The 17,428-nt window shown below is 34.5% G+C and overlaps 1 protein-coding gene across 6 annotated transcripts in view; it reads left to right on the top strand.

Annotated features, from left to right (window-relative positions):
- Positions 1 to 15,710, top strand: part of LOC102522884 (olfactory receptor 2B2) — a 74,074-nt gene extending 58,364 nt beyond the window's left edge. For 3 of the 6 annotated variants that reach the window (XM_032463386.1, XM_032463390.1, XM_032463391.1), the window contains 3 exons: positions 5,154 to 5,169; positions 8,903 to 9,096; positions 11,493 to 15,710. In XM_032463386.1, coding sequence (XP_032319277.1) covers positions 11,518 to 12,459 — 942 coding nt within the window. In that variant the 5' untranslated portion in view covers positions 5,154 to 5,169; positions 8,903 to 9,096; positions 11,493 to 11,517 and the 3' untranslated portion in view covers positions 12,460 to 15,710. Of the gene's footprint in view, positions 1 to 3,876; positions 3,936 to 5,153; positions 5,170 to 8,902; positions 9,097 to 11,492 lie in introns of all 6 variants that reach the window. The other 3 variants (XM_032463389.1, XM_032463388.1, XM_032463387.1) reach the window with 2 other exon arrangements.
- Positions 15,711 to 17,428: the final 1,718 nt, after the last annotated feature.

Below are 17,428 nucleotides of genomic sequence, written 5' to 3'. Positions count from 1 at the left end.
GATTATTAGGAGAGAATTCTTAATTAAGTGAATAAAACAGAGGAAATGAAAAAATTTAGAGGGGTTTAGCAAAATGAGAGAACTAAAATGTTTATTGTGATTTATATGTGAAGGGATATGGAAGTAAAAGTAGAGGACAGTAAAGTGGAAGAAAAAGAAACCCTTGTGTGATCTACTTAAAGGGTATCTTGAAGAAACCCCTTGGTTGAAAATAATGTCATCTTGCGCTCTGTTGTCCATTCATACAAAGTCAAGTGTACAATAAAAAATTACTACACATGAAGGGGGTGGGTATTGCTCAGTGGTAGAGTGTACGCTTAGCATGCATGAGGTCCTGGGTCCAATCCCCAGTACCTCCATATAAATAAATAAATAAATACAAACCTAATTGCCTACCCCCAAACAAACAGACAAAAATTACTACACATAGAAAGAAGCAATGCCATATGACCAGTAATCAAGACTTTTTTTTAAAGGCCATAGAATGGGACCCCTAGATAATTTAAATTCTGCAGTTAGTAGACAAATATTTGAACATAGCTATGATTAGTTTGTTAAAGGAAAACAGAGACAAAAAAGACAAACTCATGAGAATTTCACTAGAGACTTAAAACATAAAAATAATAGAATGCACATTCTAGAAGTAAAAAGTAAAGTAACAAATTAAAAACTCGCTTTGAGTTTAACAACGTAACATAGGAATAGTGACTGGCAGTAGAAAAAAAAGAGTAACACCAAGAAAGAAAAAAGAAAGGAAACAAATTATGAACATAATGACATACAGGTCATACACAAGTAGTTTAAGATATAAATAATTAGGGTGTCAGGAGAAGTGAGAAAGAATGGAGCAGAAACAAAATATGGAAGATAATGGCTAAGAATTTTCTAAAACTAATTAGAAACATCATCTAACATACTAAAGAATTTCAGTAAACTCTAAGAAGGATAAACTGAAAAATAAGACTACATAAAGGTATTATGTTTATTTTCTTAGACATAATACCGAAAGCATGATTCATAAAAGAAAAAAATCTATAAATTGGACTTCATCAAAATGAAAAACATTTGCTTTGTGTAAGAATCTGTTAAGAGTATAAAAGACCAGCTCTAGACTAGAAGAAAATATCTGCAAACCATATATCAGACAAAAGACTCATAATTAGAATGCATAAAGAACTCTCAGTACTCAACAATAAAAACAAATAATGCAATTAGAAAATGGGCAAAAGACATAACTGACATTTCACCACAGAAGAAATATTGATGGCTAATAAGTGCACAGAAATGTGTTCAACATCATTAGCCATTTGGGAAATACAAACTAAAATTATTATGAGATATCACCATATATTTAACTAAGAGAGCTAAAATTAAAAATAGTGTTAACACCAAATGCTGACAAGAATGCAGAGAAACTGGACTCATATATTGTTGTTAGTTTCCACTCTGGAAAATAGCTTCTTAAGAAATTAAACATATACTTACCATATGACCCAGCTATTGCACCTCTGGACATTTATCCCAGAAAAATGAAAACTTACACTCACACAAAACTTGTGGTTTATAACAGTTCTATTTGCAATAGCCAAAATGTAGAACTAACCTAAATGTTCTTTGGTGGGTAAATGGTTAAGCAAACTAAGCTGCATATATACCATGATTACTATTTGACAATAAAAAGGAATGAATTACTGATACATGCAACAGTTTAGATGGATGTCACCGGAATTAAGCTGAGTGAAAAAAAATTTCAAAAGGTTGCATACTATTTGATTCCATTTATATAACATACTCAAAATGACAAGATTATGGAGATAGTGAACAGATTAGTGGTTGCCAGGAGTCAGGGATGGGGATTGAGGGGAGAAAGAGATGGGTGTGATTATAAAGGGGTAACATAAATAAGAGGTATTTGTAGTAGTGGAACAAATGTGTATCTTGATTGTGGAGGTGGTTTCACAAATGCACAGAACTACACACACACACACACACACACACACTGACACTGGTGAAATCTGGAAAAGATCTGTGAATTGTACTAACGTCAGTTTCTTGCTTTTGACATTGTACTACAGTTACTTGAAATGTTCCCAGTGGAACATTTGTTACACATGACCTCTCTGTATTACTATTTTTGCAACTTCCTGTAAATCTATATTTTTCCCAAAATAAAAAGGTTTAAATTTTTTTAAAATAAAATCTGTATGAATTAATATTGAGTGTTCCAGGTTATATTGTTAACTGAAAAAAGCAAAGCTCAAAGAGTGTCTATTGTATGTTATCTTTCATATAAGAAAGAAGGGGATATAATAAAATATCCATATACCTGCTGTTTTGTGCAAAAGGAAATACAGTAATGATAAACCAGAAACTAAAGAGATAAACCAGAAGTTCATGACACTGGCTACCTATTAGGTATAGATGGTATACCTACCATGTATAATTTATATTTCTCAAGAAAATTCAGAAAGTAGGACTTTATGTAAGGTACTCTTTTTAAGCAATAATTTAAGGTGTACTACCTTTCCATTTTCCTTACTTAGTCATTCCTTCCCGAAGATGGCTTGGGCAGTGAGGATGGGGGATTGCGTAGGGATGGTAGGGAGCGCTGAGTCCTAGGATGCAGCTCCTTCCAATGACTGCAGCGTATTAGGTGTGCACCAAGTGTGTGAGGAGAGCAGCTTTGCACCATGAGGCCTGCCAGGTTTGTGACTGCCTTTAATCAGGCCTGAAAATTATACAAATGACTTTGGCCTTGAGCCTGACTCCTCAATCATCAGGGTTGCATTCTTTCCAGAAGCTTCAGGATAGAATGTTTTCTTGCCTTTTCTAGCTTCTAGAAGCCATCTGCATTCCTTGGCTCATGGTTCATCTTCCATCTTTAAAGTCAGTAGCATAACATTTTCCAATCTGTTTTTCTAACTTGGACTCTTCTGCCTCCCTATTACAGGACCCTGGTGATTACACTGGCTCTGCCCAGGTAATCCAGGATGATCTCCCCATCTCAAGATCCTTACTTAATCACATTTGCAAAGTCCCTTTTACCATGTAAGGTAACATATTCTGAGGATTAGGGGTGGACCCCTTTGGGGGCCATTATCCTGATGATCACACTTACTACAGGGTTTCATTCTGAGAGGTGGAGCGCAACATGGAGCACCTTGCCTTTTGCTTCTCCACCTCCGTGTGAATTGCCTTCCTTCCCTTTGAAGTCTCAAACCACTACCCCCAACATCCTTTTTGTTTTTAAATGAAGATGATATTTAAAGTGAGAGTGTTGACCATTTTGGTCAGTCACTCAATTTCCCTGGATCTCTCCCACGTATACATGTTATTAAACTTCTGTTTGATTTTCTCCTGTTAATCTGTCTCATGTCAGTTTAATTCTTAAAGCAGTCAGAAGAACCTAGAAGGCAGAGAAAAAATTCTCCCTCCCTGACATTATTCAGATTTTATCTATTCCACTTAATGAATTACTGTTTCTTATAAGATATGGAAGAAAATGCAATTTGAATAATTTCTTCATTCATACTTATTATTCTTTTTCTGTATTTTATTAATTTTCCTTAAAGTTTTTCCTGAGTTGTTTTTTAACAAAGAAATCCATAAATGGCAATGAAAGTTATTCTTTGTATGTACAAGTCAGGGGTCTATAATTTCTCACTTGTTTTATTTGAACATTGCAAAACATCTTTCAGATTTCAGTTGGCTTTATCAATTTTTTGAAAAAATTATTTCTATTCATTTGTTTTCTGAATTCTTGTTTAAGTCTCTGAAAATATACTCCTTCATTAATTGGAGTCCTTACAGTGATTGTGTATCCATTTTGAGGCTTGAACAGCTGTGTAATAACTATCCACTGTCCACATACTTCAGGTGATTGGCATCATCAGACATCTTCACATTCTGGCCCTGCACCTTCTGTCATGATGCTGGTAAGTCAGCAGAGCCAGAAGGTTAGAGTGTTCCTAGAAGCCATTGCTACACCAGGAGGGCTTACAGCAACTAACCTATATATAGAAATGACTGTGAACTTCATAACCATATCCCTGAAACACCTTTCTCTTAGTCAGATGACAAAAATTCTCAAAGCTACTTCATTACCAAGTCGCGTGAGAATTACTACAGAGGGAAGTTGGAGTGGAAAAGTGAATAAGTCTTTTTTTCTCCCTACAAATTTTACAAAACCATATGTTTATTTGAACACATTGCTAGGATTCTCCCTTCCCAGAGTCATGGAAGGGGCCCATGCAAGTGATAGACTATGAAGATTAACCTCCATCAGTTTCATGGTAAACACATCTCTGACCTTGCCCACAAAGAGCCACCACACCAGCAAAATCAGTGCTATTAATTACAAACTTAGCTCAAATCTGAATCAAGAATTCTGCTTCCAAGCAAGTTAAAATAGCTTTTAGAAGTCATCAAGAACTTGATAAGCCATAGTAGATACTAAAAAAAAAAAAAAAAAGAAATCACTTGTGTAAAATATCAGAGAGCCGCTGAAACAACAGACAACAAGGTTAATATTCAGTTAATATTCCATGTAGTGAAGAACTGTGAAAAAGTGAGCTGAACTTGTTTTTTCTCTGAAGTTGCTGTTTATGGTTGTAAGCAAGAAGCTGATAATTTATCTTTACCTGGTAAAAGTGCTACTGCATAGGTCATTGGACCTGTGCCAGAGTCCTAGCCTGGCAAAGATCCGGAGGGTTCTTTTACTGCTCAGATTTGCACAGCCAATAACAAAACTGATGCTGAGACTGGAACAGCACAATCTTTATTCAATGGCCAAAGAATGGAGAAGCGGGAACTTAGTTCACAAATCAACTTCTCAACCCCGTTCGGTTGGAGACACAATATATATAGGAGGGTTGAGGTAAAAGGGAGGGAATTAGAAAGAGTGAGAGGAATATTCATCTGATAACAAGGATATAGTTTGGACCCAGAACTGATGCAGCACTTCTTGTCAGTCCTTGTATGGGCTTTTCTGGTTATTGTCATGGCAGTTGTCAACTGTCTTCGCACTGGTGAGTGTGTCTTTTAGCATGCTAATACACTATAATGAGCATGTAATAAGGCTCAATGTCAACTGGAAGTTTTCTGCCATCTTGGGCCAAGCTGATTTTAACCAGTTCTTGTTTTTCTCTTTGCAGCTTCCTCCTGAAACAGGTAAGAGCAATTGGTTTCCATTCGAGGGAGGGGCAGGAGTATGATTCTGAAGCAACAGCCTTGGTAACGGAAGGACCATTAATAGGGATAGAGGGGGGAAAAGGATAGAAATCTGTCATTCTTGTATAGCTAAAGTGACAAAAATGAATTGAAGGCCTAAATACAAGGCAGTTTTCCCCTAAAGGTATTCAACAAGCCTTTAAACAGGGAGGGAAATTCAAAAGCTGTTCCAAGACCTCTCTAAAACACAGCTGAATTTTCATCAGTCTTATGGTACTGAGGAGTTAAAATTTATGACTAACCCAGAGGATTGACCCTAGTTAATATACTAGTCTCTTGGTTGAAAGACCTTGGGAACTGTACCATAAGAGCAGAGATAACTTGGGTGGGTTATAGCTCTGTGGTAGAGCATGTGCTTAGCATGAACAAGGTCCTGGATTCAATCCCCAGTACCTCTATTAAAAAAAAAAAAAGAGCAGGGATAATCTTAATCCCATACCCTCATTTTGCCCCTCCCCCTTCCCTCTCTGGTAACCACTAATTGTTCCCTTTATCTGTGAGTCTGTTTCTGCTTTGTTATATATATTCATTTGCTTTATTTTTTAGATTCCACATATAAGTAATAACAGAGTATTTGTCTTCTCTGTCTGATTCATTTCATTAAGCATACTACTTTCTAGGCCCATTGATGCTGTGACTAGCAGATTTTCATTCATGTTTCATGCTTATATGTGTGTGTGTGTGTTTGTGTGTGTGTTATATATAACTGAGTAATATATATATTTATATCCAAAGAAAATGAAAACACTAATTCAAAAAGATATGTCCATCCCATTGTTCATAGTGGCATTATATACAATAGCTAAGATTTGAAAGCAACCTAAGTGCCCATCAACAGATAAATGGATAAAGAAGATGTGTATTAAACATGTGTTTCTTTTGGCAACATGCAATTAAATGAAGAAACCACTCTGATGACTATCCTTATTTGGAGCAAGGCTTCAGCATTCCTTTTTATTTCTTAGAATACTACCACTCTCTTGGGAGTCTAGTAATAAGAGCTCATTTTAAACTTTAGTCGAATTTGAATACGTCCCTACCCACGTTTCCTCCTAGATCTCCCATCATCTCCAGTCTTTTTTAGTTATTATAACATTTCTCTTACTGAAAACATAGCTGGTTTGCTTAACTTTCTGATGCAGACTTTGATTCCTTGCCTACTGTACTATTGCAGACTTCTGTTCCAATATTCAATACTTCTTCTGTTAAAAAAAAAAATTCAGACAACCAGAGAAAACCATACCAAATAACCTTATTCTAGAACTTCTTTCCAAGCAAAAGAAGAGAGCTACACTAATTATATAGATTTCTGAAAAACGAGTCTTAGTGGTAAGAATGGAGGCATATGACTCTTTGGTAGTAGTGCCAGAAGGAAAAAAAAAAAAGAACAAAAGTGGGACTTCCACGTTATATAATCAGTTTCCCAACACATTCTATTTTAACCTGTCTAAGCCTCTGTTTCTATATATGTGTATCTTTGGAGATAAGGAACCACTGTCTGACAGGGCACTTGTGAGGACTGAGTGAAATAATTCTTTCAAAGGACTCAGCACTGGTGTCTGGATAATAATAACAAACTCAATACATCCTTCTCTATTTCCAGAACCTGGATAAGTGCATTACTTGGTAATTTTTAAATGTAAGGACTTCTGAAACAATTTCAATTTATATATGCTTGAGCCATTCTGCAGAATAAATATTTACCTTTATTCATATTTTCTTTAGACCTTTGTTTACTTTCTTTTTAAACTGTGATTTTTGTTCATTTAAATTACAACTTGTTAAAAAATACTGTAAAAAAAATTCACACCCTAGTTCAATTTGTCACCTGATCATTCCCAACCTTACTCCTACTCTAGTGTCAGAAGTAACCATTGCTAATAATTAAAAACAAATTTCAATCTACAAAAAGTCTCAATTTGTTTTCTTTTTTAGTTTTTCTTCATGCACCTTTCTCCTCCAGATAACGCCTCTGCCCTTTCCCCTTTTCCAGGTTATTCATGCTAATTATCTAAGAACTAGGCTTTCTTCTAATTTTATATATATATATAAAATTATATATAAATAATTATATGTATAAAATTTCTATATTAATTCTTCTAATTTATATATATATATATATACTTTCTCATGTGATCTCATACAGATACAGATTACATAACAAAATCGTATTTTGGTATCTTGATTTATTGTTTTATAAAAGTAGAACCATGTTATGTACGTATTTCAGCATTTTTGTTTGCTCATTCAGTAAAATCTCAGGAAAACATCTCCAAGAATGTGTTAGTGCGATAATTTCTTGTTTCAGATGAATGAATAGTTCTCATTTAGTGAATCTATTAATTATTTAGTAAATTTCCTATCAAGGACCCTATATTTTTCTTTATCTTTGGTCATTAAAACATGTCTATATCAAACATTATTGTCCATTTGTCCTTATACACTGTTAGATTCCTTTCTATGGGGATAACTCCTTGGAGTAACAGCACTGAGCTGAGAATTTATATAGTTTTTAGAAGCCTTTGCCATATTTTCCCCAAGAAAACACTTTGAATTTCCACCAGTAATCTGTGAGTAGTCTTTTTCCTTCATTGTCATTAGCAATAAGATTCAATTCTTCTTTTGCTTCCAGTCTGGTGAATGTGAAGAGCTTTATCATCATGAATTTCTCTACTTGAGAATTTGGCCATATTTTCTCATATCTATTAGTTTTTTGGATATGCTATTGTCTAAATTGTCTATTACTATAAGTGTTTTCCTATTGGGCTATTTGTGTGATTTCTCCCTAAATTTGTTAAAATTCTTAAATCTTTTTTCAGAATTATAAATATTTGTCTTCCAAATCTATTCGTCTGGAAAAGAAATTGTAATGAACCTGTATATGGTAGCACATGAAAAAATAAAAATATATTTTGGCTGGATTAAATAGTATAATATAAAAACATTTAAATCTTATAAGACAATCTATATAATCTTGAGTTGAAGAAGAATTTAGTTACTAAGCCTGGAAATTTTAAAGATCCATGAAATAAAAGATAGATAAATTGGTTCTATATTAATTTTTAAAAACTGCTTTATGTAAAATGTATCATAAACCAAGTTAAGCAATTTTCTTAAGATAAATTAAAAAGAGGTCTCTTCTGTTACAAATCAAAGGCTTGGTAGCATAATCTCAGATGGAATCTCAGAGAATTTACACATGAGATAAAAATTTCTTCCTGAGAGAAGTAATTAAGTAACATTATAGAAAACTCAATGAGTAGTTTAAAAAACTAATCCTTACTCAATAGCACAAAATCCAAACTGTTCTTGATAAGGTATTTTTGTCCCAACTGTCACTCCTTTTGTCTTAGAAAAAGTTGAAGATTCAGCCCCTAGAGAAAGGATTTGCTTAGCAAATCAATGATGAAGGAGGAATATTGCTTCGTGGAGATCTCCTCCCTCTCTCTTCCCAGTGGGTATGTCGTTAATTACTATAAACTATAGAGGAAGACTTTTACACTTCAGCGTTTGAGATTTCTGCCAGAGACCAAAAAATATTGATAAAGTACATCCATTTGCGAAACTGGTTGGAAAAAAAAATCTGAAAATAGTGGTTGATGCTCTAATTCCAAGTGATGTGATGCCAGAAGACCATTCTGATCATCTGTAATACTTCCTTCTTATCTTCCAGTTAACTCTGAATGGAGACATCATGACTTGCCATGTTTTGAATGTAACTAAAAGAAGTTGAATGAATTTCAACTCAGTTTTACAACTCAGTAACATATGAAGATGTCACTGTATCTGTGAACTTTAAATTAGTCCTATTTGAATTCAAGTTTTCTTGGACATAAAATTGATCTCTTGCCAATGCTTAAGATGGAGGTAAGTAGAAAACATGTTTTAGAATTACTAAATAAAATTACACTAAAATTTGAGTATTCTAAGCACATATTTCATGGACTGTTTATATTTCAAATCTCAGCAAAGACCAACTTATCTGTTCAGGAAAAATCTGATTCATTTAGCTTCAGTTTCTATAAATCTTTATATGTAACATGTATATTATAATTATAATTATAAACTTTAATATATATTATGTTATGAATATATATTATTTATATATACAAATTGTATTTTATATTATATATTATGCACAAATATATACTTTGAATATATTTATATAATCTATGGGAAATAAGAACTTTAGAGTGGGTCAGTCTTAGGTTCTAATTTTTAGTCTGCTATTTACTAGCTCTAGGACCTCAGGAAAGTAATTTCTCTAAGCATAATAAATTCAGTTTCTGCCTGCAAGTTAACCTTTAGTGAACTGGAAAAAAAATTTGACACTCTTTCTTGTACTGATAAACCAATGTACAATATATTAGATGTGTGAAAGATTACTCCTATTATTCATTTTTATACTCCAGCAAGAATATGGTATCTAGGTGTTGTTTGGAAGCCTATCTCATAGAGATAGAAGATAATTTAAGAAAATATAACAGTAAACAATTTTTATGCTAAAAGGACATTATCAATCCCATAGTGTTACTGAAGGTAAAACTGATATCCAAATCTATTAATTAACTTGCCCAATTATACAATGATTTACTGGCTGATTTGAGATTAAACTCATCACTGCTCTTGTCTCAATGCTCTTTCCATAGTGCAGCTTAAAAAGATGCTTCCAAGACTCTGTTGAACCTTATCTTTTTGCATGTTCAAGGTCAGATATGGGAAAAGAGAATGATGTAGAGTGTGATAGAAGATCAACAGATCACAGATAAAATTCGTTGATATCTCATCAGCAGCTTTCCAAAATCCTTTTCTTTTATCAACTTCCATTGACTTCTGTTTTAACCCAGTATGCTCCCTTTCTGACCCCTTGATATATCACACAATTCAAATGTTTTATTCTGCTGCCCAATTAAATGCTACTCAAAATGAGATAAACATTACCTTGAGATTCTGGCCATGTACTTTCACTCAAAAGCAGAGGAATCTGCTCAGTGGCCTTTAAGGAATTAGCTACAATTGCAAGCAAATGGCACAGATGTCAATGGGTAATACTCAGGAGCCTATCCGATATAATTTCAGAGCTGCAGATAAGGACATCCCAGGTTTTTGTTCTTTTGGTTTAGTTGTAAATAAATACTTCAATCCTAACATTGGAGATATGAATCAGAATTCAAATTACTTAGAAACTTTGAAAATGCAAAAAATACCACAACTTCTTAATCTAAAGATACGCTTTCAAGAGTGGATGAATATTTGAGGTTGTGTTTGAAAGATGGGTGAATGTACCAAAAAAAAAAAAAAAAAAAGAGTAAAGCAGAATTCAAGAATTCAATGCTCTGAAATCTCCCAAGTTTCCTCTCCTCATTGCTTTCTGGCTCTATTATTTTTATTTCTTATTCTGCTCCAGTGCCTTCTGCTAGAGTGATAAATAGTTTTCCCCTTCCTGTGCCCTCACTGATTACAGAACATGAGAGGATATTACATATAACAGAAGTCATGAACTACTATATTGAGACAAAAGCAATTTATTACTTTTTTAAGTACTCTATCTCAATTGATTAAAAAAGAATTAACAGACTTCCTCTTTCTATAATCTTCTACAGAGAGGGCTTCTTTGGCTGAGTTCTAGGAAGTAATACCAGATCTCAGGCTGGTCAGGAAAGGCCCTTGGCCTGTGTGAAAAAAGAAAACACGGGCAGTGTCCTTAGGGATGAGATACTTCCTGAGTAATAATATAAGGATTGTCTCCTTTGTATTACAGCTAGAGAGGTCTTATATCTTATCCAAACAGGAATACTGAGAATGGAAGCAGCTCTTTTTGTGGGCTGAGATTTACACAATTTTAACTGATTCACACAATTTTAACTGATTCACACAAACAGGAAATCTCATTGGCATTAAGGAGAAATTAGAATGAATTCAAAGGGCAAGAACTGTGTCTACATCTACCTAACAGTAGGCACCTAGGTAAAAAGAAGTGAGAACAATGAATTCACAAACTAACAAAAGATCAAAGGATAAATTCTGTGAATGTGGAAACTGATGATATACTTTAAAATTTTGGAAATTTATTTTGCTAATACACTGTTACTAAAATAGAAACACTTGAAATACTTGGGAAGATAAGTATTTATAATTTTGTCAACATATTTTCACGTTATTAATGCCATCAGCCTGTAAATTTATGCAAATTTTAGCAAAGTGATTATAACTAACTGACAGTAAGTAAATGCATTTGTTAACTTACTGACTTTATATTTCAGGGAACCAAGAGTTGAACTACTTAACATGAATAGGATAAATGAGAGTGTCCCCCAAGAGTTCATCCTCTTAGGTTTCTCAGATCGACCATGGCTGGAGCTTCCACTCTTTGTGGTGTTCTTGGTTTCCTATATGTTGACTATCTTTGACAATCTGGCAATAATTCTCGTGTCACGTCTGGATTCCAAACTCCATACCCCGATGTATTTTTTTCTTACCAATCTCTCACTCCTAGATCTTTGCTACACCACAAGCACAGTTCCACAGATGCTGGTGAACATATGCAGCATCAGGAAGGTGATTAGTTATGGTGGCTGTGTGGCCCAACTTTTCATTTTCCTGGCCTTGGGTTCCACTGAATGTCTCCTCTTGGCTGTCATGTCCTTTGACAGGTTTGTAGCTATTTGTCGGCCTCTCCATTACTCAGTCATCATGCACCAGAGGCTCTGCCTACAGTTGGCAGCTGCATCCTGGATTAGTGGCTTCAGCAACTCAGTATTGCAGTCCACTTTGACCCTTCAGATGCCACTCTGTGGCCACAAAGAAGTGGATCACTTCTTCTGTGAAGTCCCTGCTCTGCTCAAGTTGTCGTGTGTGGACACAACAGCAAATGAGGCTGAACTATTTTTTATCAGTGTGCTATTTCTTCTAATACCTGTGGTACTCATTCTTATATCATATGCTTTTATTGCTCAAGCGGTGTTGAAAATACAGTCAACTGAAGGTCGGCGAAAGGCATTTGGAACATGTGGCTCCCATCTGATTGTGGTGTCCCTTTTTTATGGCACTGCTATCTATATGTACCTGCAACCACCATCCCCTGCCTCCAAGGACCGGGGAAAGATGGTCTCCCTTTTCTATGGAATCATCACACCCATGTTGAACCCCCTTATATACACACTTAGAAACAAAGATGTAAAAGGAGCGTTTAAGAGGTTGATTGCAAGGATTTTCTTAATCAAGAAATAGGAACACCCAAATGATAGGTCTTGTAAAGACTTGAAGTTTACATATTTTAATAATTTAAGTCTCCCAAGTTGCTTTAGTCTGGCTACTCTAAGAAAGAAATATTACAGGGATCTTCCTCAAATAAAATGTCATTGATAGAAAACTACACTTATTTCCTACTGCCTAAATGTATTCATTGCACAAGTCCTGAGCACTGGTCTGTTATGATCCCCTAAAACAGTGTAACCTTAAAATACTTAAAGTTTCAAGCTTTATAGTACTGGTTTATATACTTAATGAAGATTCTTAGACTTCTCTGAGACTAGAATGAAAGCTTAGGAAAAAAAACATTTTTATATACATGCAAATACACTCACACAAACCATCCTCACAAATTTATTCTCAGTTATTAGAGATATAACAGAAGTCCATAAAACCATCCATAGCCCCCTCCTCTTAATTGTAAATATTACATTAGTAAATGTAGATATAACATTAGTGTTAAATTTTTTACACTATTTGCACATCAACACAATATTTGTGTTCCACAATGATTTTTCTTCTACAGTTTTACCCAGATCTTCTCTTGTTTCTATACTTTCCACTTATCCTAAATTAAAGTGTCCTATTTTATTTTGCCTACCAAATGGATTTGTAGCTATACTTTAGATTTGAGTCACACACTCTTTTTTTTGAAAAAAATTTTCGTAATTCCCCTACTGCCTATGTTATTGCTCTCCCTTTAACCCCTAAAGCATTAGAGTCTAAATCATAAAAATAGCACATTATATAATGATGTCCTTCACTTGTTTAATGCATTTTTTTAATGCAAGAAGAAAAGCTTATTATGTTAGTTCCCTTGAGGTAGCATAGACTGTAATTTATACTTCTTCCATATGGCCTTTGGACTCATCAAAGTGCTGAGGAAAATACTTGCACACTGTGAATTGGTTATTTGGTTGATTTTATGAATAGTTGCACTGTAATCATTTTAACTGCTTCACTATCCTTTTTCTAATTATTTCTTCTACTAAATATATTATAAAAACAGAAAATAGAATAACTGAGAAACACAATTAGCATATTTCTCACGAAGATCTTACAGTAATAAGGTGCATTTCTGCCTCAATGTAATTTTCTAACACAGTATGGTGGATCTTAAAACTTTAACGTATATCAGAACCATCTGGAGGGCTTTTAAAATCCACATTCACTGGGAGTCACTTCACCTCCACTCCCAGATTTTCAAAGGCCGTAGGTCTGGGGGGAGGAGGTTGGATATTGCATTTCTAATGAATTTCCGGGTAATTCTGAACAGAGACCACGCTTTAAGGACTGCTGTGCTAGTGTTTAAAATGAATGCAGAAAATGTTTTGCTGATATTGGGACTCAAGGTGGGCCACCTCAAAATATACCACAATGGCATGTTAATTACTTTGAGTTGAAGTTGCTTGAGAAACAGCAGATGCTAGAAGGAAACTCTGACCCTTCTCTCTTCCCTTGAAAACAGGGAGTAAATCTCTCATGTGAAAGGTGTACTCCCACATCTGGAGGTAGCAAGATCACCAGAGAGGAAATTCAGGGCTGAGATGCCTGTATAAACAAATTGATAATAAAGTATATAAATTATTGGCTTCAATTCTAGGATTCACATTTTAAGAAATACATTTAAAATTAAAATGCTTCTACAGAATGATGACTAGAGAATTGAGGAATCAGAATATCATGCCTCTGGAAGAATTACTGAAGCCATAGATTTGTTTAAAATGGAGTAGAAAATGCTTTGTCAAAGTATGATGCAATTGTTCTCTTCAAATATTTAAAGGGTAGTCATGCAGAATATTGTTTGTTCCATAAGGGATAGAATTCATACTAGTGGGTAAAAATAAAGCCGATTTTAATATGATATAAGAAAGGACTCACAATACAATTTACATTATACCACAATGAAGTAGTTAAACATTTCTGGCAATGTGGGAAAAAACAAATCTATATAAAATAGAGATTGAATTAAATAGTCTACCTAATGCTTTTCCTCTTTATAGTCTGTTTTAGAAATTTTCTGTAGTTAAATGGTTTGTCACAACAATTTCTGTTAATGACCAAAAGAACAAAAGTAGACACAGAGAAAATGATAGATATAACCAAGCCTTTGGAAAGAATGTCATGTAGAAATTGAATTGATGTTCTGGCTCCTAAGTAAAGAGCTAGGTGGAAGCTACTCTGATTCAACATATGGGAGTCAACACTGCAAAAAAACAAAAATAGGAAAGTTTGAATGAATAAATATCTCTGTGGAGATAGGATTTTCAATACTGGAGGGAAGTTGGATTACACGGTTTGTAAGATTATTTCTAACCCAAAAAGTCTTTGACTGTGTCGACAACAATATAGGGGAATTTGGTTAGACATGAAAAATAATTTCCTGAAAATAAAATTTGTGATATAATAGACTATGTAAATAAAGATACAGTGAAATGTTTTCTCTCACAGTTCTGGAGGTTAGAAGTCTGAAATTAAGGTGTCATGAGGTCATACTCCCTCTGGAAGCTGGGGAGGGGGTGGAGGAGGGGAGGCGGTGGAGGAGGCGAGGGGGTGGTGGGATCTGTTCCTTGCTTTTTTGAATTTCTAGCTGCTGCTGGCATGCCTTGCTGTCATTGTCTTGTGGTCACATCACTCTCATCTCTACCTCCATTTTCATATCTCCTTCTCCTCTGTGTGTGCCTCAGTCTAACCTCCCTCTGCCTCTTTCTTACAAGGAGACATTTGATGGCATTGAGAGCCCACTGAGACAATCTAGGATAAATTTATCTTCTCAAGATTCTTGACTAATCGCATTTTTTGCCATATAAGGTAACATGCACAGGTTCTGGTGATTATGAGGTGGACATATCTTTTGGGGGGTCATTATTCAAGCTGCTACATCATTTATAACATTCAGGGTGATGTTGCCCATTTTCCCCTGAAAAAAGGAGACTAACATTAGGTTTTGAGGATTTTTTTTTTTTTAGATTCTTAATCAAATTAGCAAGAATGTAACTTTACTCCTACTCCTAAAGTCATCACTATCTTGTTATCATGAGAATTTTTAAACTATATGTATTTTCTTTTTTGAAACAATAGAACAGATAGATTATATCACTTTTCAATACACGTTGAATTGGTCATTGGGCAAAAGTTGGTGGAAAAGTTAAAGCTCTTTTGTGCAGATATAAGCAATCCATACCTTTGATTTTTTTAAGTTAAGTGAATATTAAAACCATATAGATAGTAGTGATTAGAAAGACAATGGAATTTGTATATTTGTGTGTAATTTAAATATAAACACAAAATATACTGTTATATATACCATCTTTCACTTATCTTTATTATTTATATTAAAATAACAATCATATTTCCATAAATATGTCACATTTTTATCATTTTACTCCATTTTCAGTACCAAAATGTGCCCCAATTATACTCTAATGGAAAGATACAGATTGTCAGATTGGGTAAATAAACAAGACTCATATACTGCTTATAAGAAATACTTTAAATGTAAAGACACAATTGGGTAAGTAGTACAAGTTTGGAAAAATGGATGCCATTATAACACCAATTAAAAGAAAACTGGATCAGGGGAGGTGGGTATAGCTCAGTGGTAGAGTGCATGCTTAGCGTGCATAAGGTCCTGGGTTCAATCCCCAGCGCATTAAAAAAAAAAAAAAGGATTGACTGTCCAGTGTTACTTAATAAAGGGCTCCTATCTATAAAAGAAAAAATATACTATTACATTTTTTTTAAATGTGTTTAATATTGTAAGATGGAGGGAAAATGTAACCATGCTGATGTTAGGAATCAATGTTTTCATTATGATACAGATATAACTAATAAAGTGAAACACCTTAAATTTAAAATTAAATAAAAATAATATGAACTGATGCATTTAAAAATATATATCATCTAGCTCTGTCCACTGAATGGCCTAGAAGTATGACATGAACATTTTATTAACATATAACATATTATTTGCATTTTAAAACTTATAACATTTTATTAGCGATAATGATGCTGAGAACTCAGTTCTCTGATACTGTTTGCCACTAAAAAGAATAAGAACTTCTTGAAGAAATAACTTATGTCATGTATGAAACAAGGAAGGTAACTGGTGAGCCTGGGACATTTTATTGTGCCAGAAAAGGACATTAGGGACATCTTGAAAAACCTCCCTAAGCCCAAAGCATCCAAAATAATGATGAATGTAATTAATTGAAGTAAATTAATGTATTGAAAATTCCAGACTCTCTTGATGATACTTTAAAAAAAAAAAAAAAGCAACATGGGAAATTTTATGTGTATTTCAGAGAAACCAGATAGCCATTCCATTAAGGAAAGCTCTACTTTACTGAAGGCTACCAATTAAAAATATAGGAGAAATTAAATAGTGAATTACCACTCTGCAACCCACAGTGAAAATATCGGCTCTGGCCAAGAATAGTGTTAAAATCGTTGGGTGTTTGGATGATGGTGTTACGGAAACGACATGGCAGTCAAGAAACAATCACCACTCGGAGGGTTGGAGTACTCAGATGTATTACGCCGGTGGGCTCAGAGGGGCTTCTGCTCCAAAGCTCTGAGCACCTTCAAGATGTGCACATGAGGTTTTATAGGGTAAAGTACAAGCTTGGGGTATTCGGCCAATAGGCATGGAACAGCTTTAGCAGCAGCAGCATCACAAAAGTGGAGGCGGGGAGGCAGCAAACCAACATTCCAAAGCCACATATGTATCTTTGAAAATCCAGCTAGCTAGCAAAAAAACATGAACAGCAAACCAACACTAATTAACCTAGATTTACAAGTTAGTCCAGCGGAACTCGGATCAGTATTCCAATACTTAGACTTGTTAGCCCAGCCCAGCCTCTCCTTCACATTCCTAGACTTATGAGTTATCTTGTCAGACCAGCCCGGTTTTTCCTTCACACCTTCAGATTAAAAAAACTTCTTTTAG

This window comes from Camelus ferus, chromosome 20 (genome assembly GCF_009834535.1).
Source record: "Camelus ferus isolate YT-003-E chromosome 20, BCGSAC_Cfer_1.0, whole genome shotgun sequence".
NCBI lineage: Eukaryota > Metazoa > Chordata > Mammalia > Artiodactyla > Camelidae > Camelus > Camelus ferus.
Note: the sequence above shows the minus strand (reverse complement) of the source record. Positions and strands in the feature narration are given on the sequence as shown.